Here is an 18658-nt window from a genome sequence, read left to right on the forward strand (position 1 = left end):
AACACATTAAAAATTATGATATATTCCATTGTACGAAGCAGTACTCCACCTTTCTTTGGGCATCGTAGTAACAAACTTAATATTTTAAAAACCAATCCATATTTTATTATTAATACTGAACACTTCTAAAGAGCAGTCATTCATGTATTCATTATTAACTCATTTCAGATATGGATTAGAAATTATGAATGGTAATAAAATTCGGTGAATTAAGGAAGAATAGGTGTATATAAGAAAATGAAAACAGAAAAAAGATTGAACCACTGAGCTGCTGCTACTGATGTCGTGTCTGCGTTACCACGGAAAGGGGGTGCAGTAACTTCTGAGAGTAAAGACCCCTGAGCACCCGAGGGCAGAAGTCTGACTTCTAGCTCATATGAGCATGAAATTCACACATTCGTTTGCACAACCTCTTTTTACAGGGGGTCACCTATAGAACACAGATGAAGAACAACCATGGCCAAACCGGGATTCGAACCCGGGACGCCCAGATCATGGGGAAGATGCGCTACCCCTATGCAAGGACGCCGGCCACTGAGCTGATACATTAGTGAATCCATTGACAGGTGTTGAAAATTCTTGAATATTTCTGTAAACGCTGGAAATAACATACATCAGTAATCTTTAGAAAATAGAAAATATTTTAATGCGTTCTTTGTTCATCTCGATTAATAGTAACGATGAATATGTGAGTGCCAGCGCTTCCAACTTGTCATGGAAGTTGAGAATGCGCACTTTAGGCCAACTTTTTTTTGAAATTTTAAAATTACGCGAAAAATTAAAAATTAATGTCAAAATTAATTAAAAAATTGTGCGAAATTTTAAATATTTTTCTAATATTGTGTCCGAAAGTAATACAGCACAAAAAGACTTTTACATCATCGTAAAATTCCAAAAAAATTATATTTTCAATAATACTAAATATTCTAGCAAATTTCTTGAGAGTTTTGGAGACAGAAAATTATTTTTTTTTGTCTAATTTCTAACAATAGGTTACATCTACGCCCTGATATTCAAACAGTTTTTATTATTTCATAAAATATTTAATAGCTTGATTTTCTTCCATTATTGTAAGTTAACCCTTTCTAGGGCTGTGGGAAGTATGCTTCTCAACAAATTTATCAATATTTGTATGAAATTATGTAGGTTGGCATAAGTTCTGACAATTTTTTTAGAAAGACAGAAACTTAGATGCTTCAGTTCTTTATCTTACACAAAATGATGTGTCTTGATTTGTGACTTAATTTTTAATGAACCAAATTAATTAATGAATCAAATTAAATTTATCTAATAAGTTAAATGAATCCCTTTTCTTATTCTAATTTCAAGTCTAAAAATATTTAAACATATTATGACTAGAAAAAAATGGCCCTTTATAGGGTTAAAGAAGAATTCTGTACAATATATATGTAGTTTACAAGACAAATAGAAAACTGAAGTCACAGTACCGCGAAAGTTAGACGTTCCAGACATTTATGTTTTTGATAGCACTATCATGTTTATAGAACTATGCTAAAATTAGAAAAGTTCACGTATGAAATGAAAAGAACAAATACAAGACAGTTAAAATAGCATGACTTTAATGTCTGAAAATTTGACGGAATTATGGACATGAAGTTATATCGTAACGATTTAAATGAACTAAAGTATAACCAGTATTACTAACTAGATAGTTAATCCCAAAGGTGACTATTATGAAATATACCATCTATCGTAGATTACAGAAAGGAAAATAATCATCTTTAGGAACAAGATCAAATTTCTGAAAAGAGTGATAGTGCGAGTTATAAGTGACACATATTATGAGCTAGTGTCTGGTCGCTTTTTTTTATTTTTTTCAAATCTCTCCATTCTAAATGCTATAAACACTGAAAGTATTGGTAGAAAGATAATCGTCTAGGTAAGCTGTTTGATGGAATTGAGTCAAATATTTTTAGTTGAAAATTTATTTCTCAGAAACTATTATAAATAACTTCAGTATATAAAAAATGGGCGCTTCCTCTCATTATGTATTCATTTGATTTTTTTTTTCAAATCTATTTAGTATCCTTGTTACAGAACAAGAAGAACCGAAAAATTCCTATTAGCATATGACATTACACCATATCTGTACGTTGTCGATCGATATTACAAAACATTGCACTATATCATAATAATATTGTAACAGTATTGTTGGGCATTTCGTCTAATTGGGAAAATCCACGTGGAATTCACTTGACGAATTCTAGCTGATTTTAGCGATGTACAAAGTTTTAAAGAATCTTTTTAAAGTATCGTGCCACGAGAATTTTTTACGATTTTAAAAAATATCTTAGGTTTGAAAGAAAGACTTCATCCTTTCTTGATTAATGATGAGATTATCGGATTTGAATCTTGATAATGTTGGTTCAGAGATAGTATTGCTTTTCGTTGAATATTTTATAACATACTAAGCACCGATATGCTTATCTATCTCTGCTGTTTCGATGTTTGAGAAGAAGTAAGTATGACTGTGTTCAACACAATGTTGTTTTCTTTTTGTAAGTAAATTTGCATTATTTATCGCATTTGGAATGATCTATTTTGAATCAAAATCAATGCCCTAAACTATTCAGTATCAAAAAGAAACTGAGCGAATAAAATTAAATACTTAAAATTCCATTAATGTCAAGATACTTTTAGATCATAATAAATGATTTAGAATGATCAAACCGTAAGTGATCTCAACATTTTATGACTGTGGTAAAATCAGATGAAATCTTGCCAGGTGAGAAGGGAATGTGAAAGCACGGTACTTTGCATGCAAGTGCATCAGTGACACTTAGATACCATTACATTAGATACTTTTAAGATGCCACTTAGTAATAATGGTAGAAACTATTGTTTAAGCTAGATGATTGCACAAGAATACTAAAGAAATGTTAATATTTCTAAACCAATCTATCATATTTTATTGTTGCTTTTAATATTTAACACTGGGAATGAAAATTTCAACTGATAAAATCAATTTACGCTCATTATCAATAAAAATTTCTGGAATAAAAACTGGGAAATATCGTAAAATCTTATAAAATAGAGAAAAAAGTAAAATATGAATTGATTGAAGTTAAATAATTTAATTCATCTTGTGATTTTAATTAAAATTGAACTTTAAATTAAAACTTAATAAAAAGAATTCACGATTAACTATTCAGAACTGAACTGTAAGTGAAATCACAACAATTGATCTCCGGGAGCATTGAGTCACATGAAAGTTATAAATCGCCATCGTTGCCAGCAAAAATTTCTGAAACTATCGCTGATAATGTATAAATATGTGGAAGTAAGTCTAGAAATCAATTCATTCAAAATTAATTATAATAAATAATAATAATAAAGGAAATACTTTAAATTCTTTCAATGAAATAAATATGAAAGATTAGAAAATGAAATGAAAAATATTTCTAATTTAGCCTTGGCATCATTCCTTTATTTTTAGAATTTGAAAATCGCCTGATTTAAATAATTGAACTTTTAAATTAATTGAAGAAATTTTTTTGAAATTTAAATATTTTCTTATGTTACATTGCATCAAGTCCAAAATGCTTTCTCGTTGGTATATGTTCAATCTGCAATAATGCTGTATTTACCATTACAATAATGAATGCATTTTCTTTGCTGCTTCCTAAACTAACGATATCTGATAATATCTATCTAATGATATCTATGATATCATCATAATTTTATATTTTGTCTGAACAGCAAGGATTTCTTGCTTACACAAAGGAGTCAATTCATGCTCGCTTGATTAACGTAAAATGACTTTCGTCATCTCCGATCTAAAGTTCAACGCATAGCGTTAATTGCTACTAATAACGTTTAAAATGGTTATCTAAATGCATGAAACAATTACTTATTTCTTCCTTTCTTGTTAAATCTTCTTTGAAAATCTAATTTTAATTCATACACATTATAACTTGTTTTTGCAACACTTAGTATTTAAATTATATCGAATTTGTTCAATATCATTTAATATTTTTTTTCACATTAGAATTGTGTTTTTTGTTATAATATGTGAACTAATTATAGTCCAAACATTATAACTTTTTTCTTTTGCTTTTTACTTAAGTATTTAATTTATATCGAATTTGTTCAATATCATTTAATACCTTTTCACGTAAGAAACAACAAATTTCATTAACATTATCAGAGTCAATTTAATCGAACTTTTATTTGTATTTTTTTAACTGACTGTACAATTAATTTTACTTAAATTATCTTTAATAAACTGTATGCCTAAAAGTACACATTTTAACATAGGGTTGATATATTTCATTGAAATTTTCATACTCTATGGTTTTAATAACTAATAATTAGAATCCTTCAGTATAAACGAGTAAAAGAAAAAAATTTTTTTTTGGTTTGACTATCCGTTTTCTTCTTTTTATTGTAGCAATCAAAAGCTGCAAATTCGGATTTGACTACCTACTCATAAAAGGTTATTAAAATTATGATCAATGTTATGGCAGCTCAAGTAGCCTATATAACAGATGCAACTACACTTTGCCATTATTTAATATTTATTTATATAACGCATACGCAGATTCACTCGTCTTATTTCTTGTGTTACATGTATCGAATTCTTTGATACTCCTGGATCTTTCGCATTAAAGATTTATTATTTTAAAAGGATCTTACAAATGAATTTTAAACCACTTTATTAATCAAAAATAATAAGATTTTCAAATTCAACTTTCATTTAATTGAGCATATACGGTTCTTCTAGTTAATCTAATTTTGCTGTCCAAACTACTCATATGATAAAATAAAAACAAAAACTTTTTAATTTACAACTTGTTTTAAATCTGGATGTACTATGGAAGATTTTATAAAAGTTTTAATTTGTAATTATATATATTCTAATTTTTTTAAAAAAAAATCTATCTGATCACTGCTACAAAAATGCAAAGACCATAGAGAATATCTCTAAACAGAGAGATGTAATCTAAAAACTTCGTTAAATAACAACAAACATACAGGAAGAGAAAAAAAATCTGAGATCTCAGATTACTACAGCTAGTAATATTAAATCAAGACGTCTGTAAGCAGACATAAGCCTTATAATAGTGAATTACAACTGCTAATGGGAAATTTCATTTAGTTGAAGCAATTTTTGATTTTTTTAGATAAATGAAGAAACAATTGTTTAACTCGACATTCTTTTTAACTCTTGCGTGTTCACATATCTTTCGCGACGAACAGAAGGAATTCCCAGACAAGTATGCTTTCAAAGCACGTGATGTTTTTAAAAATAATTAATCTGATTTATTACCAGAACGCTTTGTTTCTGCTGCTCTTAACTCCCCGTTATTAATAGAAACGCCAGAGGAAGTCCACTTCTGGCTACGATCGCGTTGCAGTATTTGAAACTTTATACTACGAAGGTACTGGCTCGCGAAGACAATGATGAGCGATTTATTTGCTACAGTTACAGATTTTAATTCTGGGAACTGTCTTGTATTCATAGAGATGCTAGATGAATAATTTGCCATATTTATCATCTGGCGTGGCGGTCTGAAGGTCACTTTATTTGTGCCTTTGCTGCAAAGTATTTAGATTTATGTATTTTATTTGATTTCTGATTAATTATTTTATAATTCATTAGAAAGTAACATTAAATATGAATTAAAAATTTAAATAATGTTGTACAATATTTTTTTTTATTATTATTATACTCTCGATTTACAATTTTGGGAAAACTATTTCTAGTTTTACACTTTGTTAGGCTAAAAAAGTGCATCTTATTGTGAATTCCTATATGCTGCTTAATACAATGGAAACTAAGTGATGAGAATTGTCAAGTTTGACAGGTAATAACATTGTCACTTTTTTTTTCATCGGTGGAAACACGAAAACTTTTATTCCAAGAACCATATGGAGTATTTATATCAATCTGAAAAAATTTGAATTCAATAATTAAAAGTTAGGTATTTGTAAAGAAAAAGCATAGGTTAGGAAAAGACTTTTACACTATTTACAAGAAAAAAAGAAACACAGTTTATTCACAAATTATTCTTTACAAAAGAGAAAAACTTCATAATGTCAGAACTCTTTTGATCAGAAAAATACTGCTTTTTTTTCTTCGGCAGCTTCCGTCACATTCGATAAATTAACTGAAGTTTTTTTAAAAAATTATTTGTTTATATCATTAAAATGATATAAACCAATAAAATAATATAATTTAGTATAAATTATAGTACTATTGACTATCCATATCCATATACAAGACAAACAATGCCAATAGGTAGATTCTTAGAAATTGGAGCAAAAATCACTGCAAATCCATCATCTATAAAATTTATTTACTTCTAGCAGTCCAAAGTTCAAATCTTTTGCTGGTAGATTCTTAGAAATTGGAGCAAAAATCACTGCAAATCCATCATCTATAAAATTTATTTACTTCTAGCAGTCCAAAGTTCAAATCTTTTGCTGGTAGGCAATGTAGTATTTGCTAATAGAAGAAAATGATGTTGGTGGCTTCGTGATATTAAAAGAACATGATGATGAACTTTGTAGTTAAATTATTCGCCATGCACTAACTTAATTTTTTGCTTTGAACAACCTTTTTCATTTATCTATATAGAAATGTAGTTAAAAAATTATTCATGTGGTTTTTACTCATATAACAAACAGTATCTGAAGGTTTGAGACTATAGTTGGCTGATATAGTAAAGCGAACAAACATTAAATGATTTGACGTATAACAGAAAGGAAAAAGTTCTTAAGAATAAACTGAATGGATTTCTGGATACTACAGTTTTAAAAAATCAGAGGATTACAATGAATGTAATTAAAAAATAAACTATCGCTCCAAATGATTTCAATAATTTTGCTTATGCAATCAAATCTCACTTAACGAACACCTCTCAAAACGAGCAACACAAAATGGGAAGAAATGACTTTTAACGAGCGATCTTTCGCAAAAAGAGTGAAGAGGGGACATTGGAAGAAGTGGAATTGCTCTGTATTTCCTTGAGTCCGTGTTGAGAGCTTGTCTGAGGAGATTCCTTATTTATACATGGAAGAAGTTCCGACCGGTTAGCTTTATCGCTCGCGATTTCGAGGAGTTTGACCAAGTGTTTGTGAAATCGACAAGATTGTGATCTGGCCAAGATTAAGAGGCTGGAGGTAGACAACAACGGCATCGATGAGCTGGTGGAGGAGCATAGCCAGAACTACCGAAAAACTTATAAAACTGTATTCTGTAACATAGCAAATAGCTGCGGAGGAAATTGGGTCAGGAGAAGAAGAAATAGACTTTAACACAGCAACAACTTTCCAAGGATGAGGTGGAATGAAGATCATTATGATCTGTGCAATGGGAGCAAAAGGACGTATGTTTTTGGGAACATTTATTAAATGATCACATTTCACACAAAACAAACGCAAAACATGAAGACACGCACACCTCAACAGAACAGTATCACATCTCCTAATTTACAATCGCCATACCTAATCAGGCATCGCCATGTATTATCCAAAAGCGACGATACAATAATGCAACTGCTACAAGGAAATATTAAAAGTATGGGAAATTATTGCATCGTGCGTTGAAAAGCATCATCTTAATAAAACATTTTTAGCTGTATGCGCTACTTGTTAATTTAAGAATTGCTGCGTCTCATTTTCACCAAATTTTGAAGTGTAACCAAAGACAAATTTCAGGCAAATAGGCAATTTTCTTGTAAAAAAATCATACATTATTAATAATAAATGACATTGTTATGAATTTATTTGAGGAATTTTTTCGTAATGGAACGAACTGCCCTACTTTAAAGGATTCCTATGGGAAAGATTCTTTCGCTTATTTTCATGAGTAAGATTCAGAGTCGAATTAAGTTCTTTAATCGAGGTTACACTACATTTTTCAATAAAATTCTATTTCAATTTTCTTATAACAAATCATCTATAGTTAACAGCATAATAAGTTATTTATCTTCAGCTTTTCTATTTTGATTATTAGTTTCTCAAAGTTATAAAATCGTCTTCAGAGAAATTTTAAAAATTTTCCCATCCTTCCCTGAAATATATAAATAGTATTACAAGTTAAAGTCAGCTAGAATTTTTTTCTGCAAATTTTATTTTAGACTGAAGCGTTTCAGCCTGAATTGGTGGTTCAACTCAGAGAGTTATTTTCTCTTTCCTGTGGGCTGTTAATTTATGTTCTTTGCATTTTGTATGCTTGTCTATAAGCCTCACTGCGGTTTGAGAAGCCTTTGAAGAATTCGTATATGTCTGAAATAATAATATCTTAAATGTGTTTTTGTTCTTTTTAACTACAGACTTATGTGCTTTTATGCTTATCTTAATTCAAATATTCAAAATAAAAATGTTAGAACAATATCTACATAAAAATTGTTTTACAATAAAAATATGCAATTTTGCTTCAATTAAATTGCTATATCATGGAAATATTATGGTAAATTGATACTGTTTTACCAAGTCAAAGGAGTCTACTATCAGAATGATTTCGATCTTATCTAAAGGCACTTATATAACAACTTTTTATATCTTCAAGCTCATTGTTCATATTCATTAATCTGATATGTAAACGTTAAAAGTATCCAAGATATGTGAAAGGAATAATTGCAGAATAAAGTTTCTGAAAGACAGAAAACAGAGCATCATCTATGACTAGACTTAACATAATTCGTATGCATTATTTTTCACAGCAGTTATTGAAAAAAATTTGCTTAATTGTATATATTCATATTTATCGTCCCTTTTTTATTGAATCAATTATATGAAGAAAGAGGGCAATATGGTGACTTTAATTAAAAATCTTATCAGTAGGATTTTTCATATTATCCTGCCAGGTGGTTGAACAAATAATAATCCCTTTTAAAATATATTGAAAGAAGTGGGGGGAGGGGTAAAGACCGTGCTTACTGCATCTTCGATTGAAACATGAAGGCATTCAAAAACTAAATTGTCAGAATTCTGAAGTTCATGCTCTTATATCTCGAAAAATCTTACTGAAAACTAATATTCTTGCAGTTTAAAATAACTATGTAGGACATAATTTAAATTGCTTATTTTACATTCTTAACCAAAGATATTAAAAATTCCTTTCTCTTCTGAACCACGAACAGGTGTTTATGGATCAAGTACAAATATTGTAGCATATCACTTACTGTATCGGTCAGTCATATTTCCAGGTAACTCTCTCTCTCTCTCTCTCAGCATAAAAATATTTTTTAGTGTGTCGCAATTAGGATGAGAAAGATAACTGCTGAAATTTTAGCATATTCTTCAATATAAAATTTCTGTTCTAGTGTTAAAGTTATTTCAGTTCTTTTGTAAAGATAGAGTAAGAATGAAGATGTTCTATAATTTTTATTCGAACTGGAGTAAAACACGTACGTTCCGCTGCTATAATTTTATATTCATTATGTTCTGGTATTCTTTTTTCTGTTCGAATCAGACAACATCAACCGAAAAATTTCAATTTTTAATAATTAACAATCTGTTAATGGATTTAACAATCACCAGTTAATTTTGATTTAACATTATATTAATTGATTCAACCATACCATATTCAAAAATATGGTAATGTTAGTTTCAAAAGATTTAGTTGCTGATTAGTTAGATTGATCGAATGATTATATTTTTATGGTGCAAAAATCAGTTTGGACATTACTACCTTTGTGCCATAAAAAGGTAATCAAATCAGTCATCTTCTTTTGATTTGATGTCAATGGTTAAATCACTTGATCTAATGAAGTACGGATTCTTCAGCAAAACCAAAGAAATCTAATCATACCTTCTTACTATGGTAAGTTGGCAGATTCTGAAGCTCCCTCTGAAAAGCCACTATGTCAGCCTCACTAGTATCACTGTGCGAAGAGTTGAAAGCACCCTCATTCACGGACTTCTTCCTCCTCAGGCTGCAGAACCTGAAAGTCTTCTTGCTCTTGAAGGATGGAGAGGGACTGGCCGAACAATCGCTCTGCGTGGAAGGGGGGATTTGCAGGGGCGTCAGAAAGGTGAGCCCCGAGCGGCCCACCTGTAGATTAGGAGAAGAGTCGTTGTGTCTCCTGAGTCTCAGGGATTCCTCATTGCCAGCAGATGAAGCTCGACTTCTATTCTCTCCAGCATTGCGACGCAGGGATGTGAGAAGCCTGTGCTTGAGGAGTCGGAATAAAATAATGGGATGCACGAACATAGGAAGTGCGGTCAGGTAGTATGAAAAGCTGTCTTCTGAACCTGCGAAAGCAGAGAAGGAATTGAAATATAATGCGCAAGAGATGCAAATGCTTTTCCTTAAAATTTTACTTCTTACTCGAAACACGTGTTTCACGAGGGCAGCGATTGAGAATAACATTTTGCAATTTATCTTCGTATCTCCATTAATTTAGAAGCCAATAAGAAATACTTATTTTAAAACTTTGCAGTATTTCTTCTATTATAACGAAGATACAAATTATGTATGATTAATACAAACGGTATTTAATCATACACAGCATCATATTTAACTTTTTTTTTCATTTTTGTATAAATTTCATCTAAAATTTTTCCAAATATGGCACTCAGTATAAAATACTTCTAGAAAGTAAGTCCGGAAGATCACATGTGCCAGCAGACACCTCAATGTTATCTCATTTTCATGTAAAATATATTCATTCATGATTAAATTTAACAAACATTATCTAATCTCACATCAGGAAATAATAAAATGAAGTGGAATCTAACTAGTAAGAATTCTGAGATTTAAAACTAGAAAGAGTTTATTCTCATTTGATAAATTCTTTTTGTACAAGAAGGCTTTTTATTGTCCCTTTGTGTTGTGGTGATCTACGGACTCGAACGTCGGATTCGAATTCTAGTGATTATCCACCTGTTATCCCTCGGCATTCCAATTAGCTTTTCCATACTCATATTTTAGCTGTAACTTTAACACGCATCTGTGCATATATATTTGACAATATTTACAATAACTTTCAGTTACAATTTCCTCATGTCGGCATGAAATAAAAGCCTTTGTTTTGGTTTTAAAGAGGTGTTCGCCTTATCCATTCCATCCGCCATCCATTCCTACCCCCAAACAGTGTTGCGAATTGATTAAAGAATTCAATCTGATCAACAGCATGTCTGATGAATTTCTATTCAGAACCGATCAAAATATTGCAATGCAAATTAAATTGCTTAACTTCTTTAGTATAGTTGTTAGTGTATCTTCTCCTCAAGGGAAATGTCTAATATGAATTCTAAAAGGCTATACTTTAAGAGATAAACAAACCTCTTGCTGATAGCAACCCTGTGATGATTTTTGTTGTTTTGAGATATACTATAAATACCTCTTCAAACTAATGAAAAATGATATAAAAGAAATGCTATCTTTAGAAAAAGCTGAATTATAATGTTAAGTTGAAAATTATTCTGTTGAGTAATAGAAAACAAATTATTTAATGCCATTTCTTTTTTTAAAAGCTATTTTTTAAAGCTTTGAATATCTCCAGCTTTTAGTGGCATTTAATTCTTTCTTAGACATAAAAATATATTTTGAATGAACAAAACTTGAATCAATATTCTGAAATTCAATACAGTTGATTGATTTTTTTAAATCACATCTTTAGAAAAATATTGTCACAGTTATAAAAACATTGCAACACTATAATGCAATACAGAATATAATAATAGAATTCAATAATATATCCAAATTACATAAACCTTTTGATTTAAATCAAAATGAGTATGCTGGAAATTATTTTCACTGTCCTAAATAGTATCACAAAGATTGGTTGCAGTATTTGCTGCTACAATGCACATATTGCATTTTTAAAATATATTTTTTGCTTTTACAGAGCACATATTTCATTTTTTAAATATTTTTGTTGGTTTTTTTAATAGTTACTTACTGAGATTTTAATTGAAAAAATATTTTTTAATTAGTGACAGTGCTCTTGAAGGAATAGCGATATTTTCCTAAAAATGCGTTTAAAATGTTTTTTTAATAATAAGCCTGCAGTACATCTTTTTCTCGAACAAAAAAAAAAAAAAAGGAATGATATTGCAAAGTGAGAAATGATTGCTTTACTGTTGGTTAACTGTTGTGAGGACACAATTTAATTGTTTTTGTCTAAAAGAGAGCTTTCCTATTATTTATATCAAAAACGGAGACGTTTTAAAAGAAAAAAACGCTTGCTTGAGCTTCTGCATTTTGCCGAAATACATTAGCACAGCTCTTCTTGAAATGCATTATGTCATTTTCAATTAAAGAGAGTGAAATTAAAATTGTGAAAATTTCATTTTTTACTTCTGCTTTGTACTCTAAATCCCATAAAAGGAATGCAATTATCTTTACTGGAATAAAAATTTTCGAGGCAAAAAAAAAAAAAAAAAAAAAAAAAGAAGAAGAAGAAGAGGAAAAAAAAATATTTTCTTCATCAAAGATGCAACAAAATTCTTACCTCGCCTCAGGGTGTCCCAGGGGTCTGTCATTCGCATCTTCTTCTGAAAGAACAAAATTCTTTTATTCGATGGAATGATTTCTGGAAGAAGAACTTTTCGAAAGCAGAAATAGTTACCTGAATGTCTTTCAGCATGTGGAGAGTCAGATACTCCAGGGATGCAGACGATTTTGTGGTAGGCGTAAGCGAAGTTCTTCGAATGTAGTCATCTTCCGGGGAATCGTGTGTGACATCTGTATCGTCTGCAAAAGCAAACAAGCCTTTATGCCATCATCCTTTCGATCAAAACAAACTTCGAAAGTAATGCTTCGGTTGTCGCATTATTTATATATCCTTTCTGGATTAAGTCATCTTTTTAAAGCTATTACTTTCCAGTTAAAATGCTGAGTTTTGTTCTGATTTGCCCGTTCTTTGCTTTGAAGTCTAAGAGAAATAGTCATGTGTTGGTAACAGTAAATTGGTGTCGCTGAAATTGCCTACAAATGTTTTATTAATGGAGGGAAACAATATGGTATAAATCTAAGATCATTATAATCTTTTTAGAAAAATTAAGGAAACTAGCACTTTCTCTTTCTTCAGGGAAAACAAAAAAGGAACTTGAAATTGAAAAATTCCCCCAGATTCTATTCATCTTTTATTAAATTGCGAGCGTGCCAGTGATTCATATATATATATATTTTGAGATTTTTGGGTTTCTAGATACTTACAACCCTTTTGATTAGATATGTAAATACCAGGCTGGTGACATTTTCTTTTGCACAAGAATAACACTTGATTAGAAACATACAAAATTGAAGGAAAAGGATTATGTGGTTTTAGAAAGCTTAGTATTTGTGGCGGATTGGAATGAGCGAGGATAGAACCTGGACCTTGTGGTTCGCAGCCCAGTAACATGGCCGAAATACAAAAGCAATTGCTCGGGTAGCGTAGCTTTTAACTAGCTTATAAGCTATTCACTACATATTCAAGAATATTTGATCAATTTCTATGCTGTAATCTCATTATTTCACTCATTTCTGTAAGGGCTTCTCTAAAGTTGGTAACAGATCCCCATGCACTTTTAAGTAAACCATGTATAAAATAAACGGCGGAGAATCCCCCCCCCCTCCTCCCACCGAATTCATTTTCCTTTTGCAAGTATAATATTAAAATTTAGAAGTACAAGGCTATTATGTAAATAATCTTTCTTTAAATGATACTACAAAAATTATGCCACGAGTGTATGATATATGTATATAAAATATTGGTACCTTAATATCTATAACTAAATTCAAAACGGTTAAACATGAGTTTTTTTTTGTTTTCCCTTCGTCTAAAATAGTGAATAAAAGGACAAGAATATCTCTGTAGCCAAAAAGCATCTCATTAGGATTATCACAAGAATATCAGTGGCTGCAATTCTGATTCCGCTAAATGTACTTTGATATTCAAAAAAGAGCTTTCATAATTTGTGGCATCTTTGAAAACTGATACATTTTGATGAATTTATTTACGAGTTAATAAGAGGAATTTAAAGTTGTCCTTATGGGACAACCCCCTTGAAATATAAATGAAAGATTTCTCGTTTCTTTAATCCCTCTGATATGTAAATAAAGTTAAGTAACGAAAATAAAGAAATCATTAGCTGCAAATGCGGCATTATAGAAGAGCTCTAATTATCAAAACACAAGATAAGAATTCCCAATTATCTGAACAAGAAAAATATCCATCGACTTACGAATCAACTGCAAAATATTTAAATATACCTACAGAAACAATAAATAAAACAATAACCCGACATTTTCAAGTTAAAAAACTCTAAAAAGATAATTTAGATCTATTTTCGAGGCTTGCGACTCACCGCAAAACAGTTTGTAGAACTCAGTAAGAAACTGTTGAATGGGAGATAAAAGAAATACATCGTGATCCTTGAAAAGAGTATGACTTTATTTAAATGGCTGAAACAAAAAAAATCGTGCCTTTTGACTGTCGAAAACGATGAAAAAAAAATGCAATAACCTGATTTAGTCAATGCAAAGAAAGATTCAATAAGGGGATCATGATTGTCACAGGTCGGAAATTAAAAATAAGAAGAGTAGAAAAAATGTTAAAATAAACTCAAAATATTATTAAGAAAAAGCTTCAAGTCCAATATTTACTGAAAGAATTCCATTTCAGTAACCCAATGACTTTTAATGAAATCAACAACATCAATTCAAAGTGCAAGTCATATCTCGAAAATGCCACTGAATTCCTTGACAAAAATGAAGGCTTATATATAAATATTGCACATATATATACTTTCTCAACATATTCCCATAAAGTCTTCCTCCATATATCTACAAACAATTGTGTCTTTGATCTGAGAAGAAGAAGAAGAGAAAAAGAAAGAGAGAAAAAGAAATTAAAATTTCTGGAAATTTTATTTAAGTCCTGTCTATCATGAAAATTTCGATGCAGATTTATAATTTAGGAATAAAAAAGGATATGAGGTTATGAAAACTATTTAAAAAATAGCTTTTACATTTTAAACTTTGATGAAATAGTTCCGATATCGCTCTAAAAATGTTGTCAATACTTTTTGTAAAATAAACACAATCTGTGGAGTTTCCAAACTAATAATAAAAACATCTGATAAAAATAAAAATTCATTTTTATTCTAAACAGTTAGTATTTAACTACGAGCACTTCATTGCATTATTTAGTTTAGGATCGTTTACTTTTTTACTTAATTTCATGTTATAAAGTTCAGAATTTTTTTATGCTGGTAATCTTTTTCTTTACTAAATTTCTGAGATTTTACCAACTATTTGAATTTCAGCATATCCGAATTTGCCCTAACTCAATTAAGATAATTGGAGTCCTACAGCCTTATAGTGCAGAGAGAGTAAACAAGAGCCTCTTGATTGTCACTAATGCTCAAAGGCACGAAACAGTTCAATACTTATGTTTCAAGATCAAATACAAGCTGATTTTATCATGAGCTATGAAATGCTTTCAGTGTCACGCAACTCTAAGAGTTCAAAATCTTGTTAGAAAAGAGATAATTACTGAGTCCCTCTTTGTGGTTTGTCTGTCTCCTGCAGCAACGATGTTTCCAGGGAGTGGATTAGAGAGGATTGATGAGTAGTAATTTCTATATCAAGAAGCTTACAAACGTGTCCAATAGGATTTATATTTGGAGTTTGTTTGATCAGTCTATCCAGCAAATACCCTTCCTTTAAAGAAATTCAACGACCAGATGAGTCCTACTTGGACGAGAAATGACGATAAAAATGGGTTAACAGAGACAAGAGAGACAACCACTATCGTAAAAAAGAATCAGGTGTCATATTTTCTGGGGATGGGCAAATTTTAAAATTACCAGCTGTGTGCATGTATTATAATACATAAATTGAGACAGTTTGTTTATTGGCTGTGTAGAACTGCACCATTTTTAAGAGAATAATATGAATCCTTAATTTATATAGTTTTGTATATAATATTGAAATCCATGTCAGCAATCAAATAAGGTTTTCTTTCTAAAACTTTCTATCAAACACACCTACAAACATCATATTTAAAATCATATCATCATTTTAATCATATATCGTATCACTTTATGAAGAAATGGAAGCTTTTTATTAACTTTATATTTCACAGATTTTTTTTAATTGTTCATCCGGAATTGAGGAAATCTTTATCAGGATAAAGAATACAAATAATAATAATCATGAAAAGAATATTTGTAGGTATAAAATTTTGTTGTATAAACTTTAGATTAAAATTAATTAGTTTCAAACTTACGTACTTCTAATTACAAATGCGATGCTCAACTTATTTCATTAAACTGTTCAAGGACATTTTTTTTTTAAAAAAAGATTCAAATACAGAGTGTAGGATTAAGAGCATTAACACACTTGCTGCTCCAGCTCACAAAAGAGCTTAGCGCATATATAAAGGCAACAAAAGTAAAATTTCACTTAGATAAGATTATCTTCACACAAGAATCATGATTCGTCCAAGACATTGAATCTCAATGGACTTTCAACTGGTTAGAATTTAGGATCCGGTCTAACATTTGACAAAGGGACGGACTTTTAACATTTGACAAAGCGATCAGTTTGATCGCATTCATCATGTTGCGCAACCACATTCTCCCCAAATGTTTTAGCGCAACTTCCGTGACTTATCGGAAGTATAAGGATAGAATCTTACATTTCTATGTTTGATTTTCCTGGTGAGTATTTGGTTCTCGGTTCATTTTTACAGATGAAAACACTTGTTTATAGTTCAAGAAGAATTTCTTCCAATCACTCGATTTATGAACATTCTCATCAGATCGAATGGATGAATCATCTTCTGATGTAAATTGTATTGAATATGTGTGAAAGAGTTTTGAAATATCGACTACATCTCTTCCTTCTTTGCCAAGAACTTTACAGTTGCTGAAGGAATGAAAAGCTTATGGATGGCCTTTGCCTTATATAACTATGAATCAACATCAGATTTCTTTCGCAGTGTGTCTAAATGTTTGTCAGAAGTGCAATAAAGTGAGCAGTCTCTCTTAATTTTAAACAAAAGTGGATATAAATCTAGTTTTCATTAAATCTGATTATGAAACAAATGTTTACATAATTATAATTGTGAGAAAGCTTAAATGTTGAGTGCAGGAGGCGTTATGTTCCTTGCAAAGAAGCTACATAGTCTCTTCTTAATAACACACATACTAACAACACAATTCTATTACCGAAAGTGAGAACTAATAAGAATGATCTCTAGGAAAAAGGTCCTGTAGTGAATAGCTTATAAGCCAGTTAAGAGCTACGCTACCCGATGAATTGTTTTTGTATCGTGGTCATGTTACTGGGCTGCGAATCATAAGGTCCCAGGTTCTATCCTCGCTTATACCAATCCGCCACATTGGTGACCCGGACGTGATCCTTCAACCTTCGTGCAGCTGTTGTGGCGCCATCTACCCACAGCAAAAAAAAAGTCGTCAGACTCACTTGACGCAGCAACACAAAAGGGCTGCAGCAACCCAAAGTCGTTTGACTCACTTGACGCAGCTAAAAGCATCAGCAACCACTCACCGACACACACTCGCCATAACGCTTGGCGCTACTCAAATGGGTACAGGCGCATTAGAATCAACAGCTAATAAATAAATACATCACCACTCAACACCCATATCGTTCGTCTCACCTCCGACTCACTGGAGGGAGAGTCTGTAGTGAATAGCTTATAAGCCAGTTAACAGCTATGCTACCCGAGCAATTGCTTTTGTATCATGGTTATGTTACTGGGCTGCGAACCATAAGGTCCCAGGTTCTATCCTCGCTTATACCAATCCGCCACAGTCCAATAAAGGACATGTCTCTGTCTTCTCGTAAAAAATTCTACACCGGTAAGGCCATGAATACTTTGCTTTATATTGGCGAACAATAGCTAAGAAATATTGATTTTTGGCATGAATCTTGCAATTTTACTGAATCTATCATGAGAAAATGCATTTTGGCGACCTTTTTCCCGAACGATTGAAACCAAAATTTGGCACGGAAACTAAATTATAGTTAAAAGATCACATACTGAATTTCTTTGATTAATGTTATTGTGTCACCATTTATATGAGTTATAGCATTTACATGCATGCGAAAGTACAGACCAACAGATGTTCAACTCTTTGACAAATTTGTTTTATAATTTGATAAAAATCTGTATCTTAGATTCAAAACCTGTCAACCAAATTTCATTTACGTAGCCCTTTGCATCTTGCAGTTATCCAATTCACTTGTCATTGAACAGACTTTTTCTTAAAGGTATTTGTTCAAAGCATGATAGAATTCTGTGAATTTTGTACAAAATCTATGTACCAAATTTTATATTTAACTCGCGTTTTTGAATTATGGCAGAACGACTGACAAACATAATCAGGAGGACCATGGTGATACATTAGAATCTCGAGTTCGAATTTTTTGACGATTATTATACTTTGTATTCTTCGTATACAAGAAAGTACAAATCGACTATTGTTTACAAAACAATTTAAAAAAAAAGATTTATAATCTCTGAGTACACAACAGTTTAAGCGAATAAACTGCTTTCAAAGTTAGCAAAAAATGTATAAACGAAACTAATATACTATCCATTTACCCCAGTTATGGTTTAAACTTAAATAATTACCACTATCTTATCGTAGTGCAGAGTGAATTAAAGTGATCGAATTGCCGCGATAAATAAAAGTGAATTTTGCGTTCGATGTATAATAGTTC

The 18658-nt window shown here is 30.9% G+C and overlaps 1 protein-coding gene across 2 annotated transcripts in view; it reads right to left on the reverse strand.

Moving 5' to 3' along the window:
- Nucleotides 1-18658, reverse strand: part of LOC129965402 (1-phosphatidylinositol 4,5-bisphosphate phosphodiesterase epsilon-1-like) — a 365955-nt gene that overhangs the window by 99200 nt on the left and 248097 nt on the right. For both annotated transcript variants that reach the window (XM_056079248.1, XM_056079249.1), the window contains exons 9-11: nucleotides 12546-12670; nucleotides 12429-12471; nucleotides 9782-10224 (exon numbers count right to left, since the gene is read on the reverse strand). In XM_056079248.1, the coding sequence (XP_055935223.1) occupies nucleotides 9782-10224; nucleotides 12429-12471; nucleotides 12546-12670 (611 nt within the window). The remainder of the gene's footprint in view (nucleotides 1-9781; nucleotides 10225-12428; nucleotides 12472-12545; nucleotides 12671-18658) is intronic.

This window comes from Argiope bruennichi, chromosome 4 (genome assembly GCF_947563725.1).
Source record: "Argiope bruennichi chromosome 4, qqArgBrue1.1, whole genome shotgun sequence".
NCBI lineage: Eukaryota > Metazoa > Arthropoda > Arachnida > Araneae > Araneidae > Argiope > Argiope bruennichi.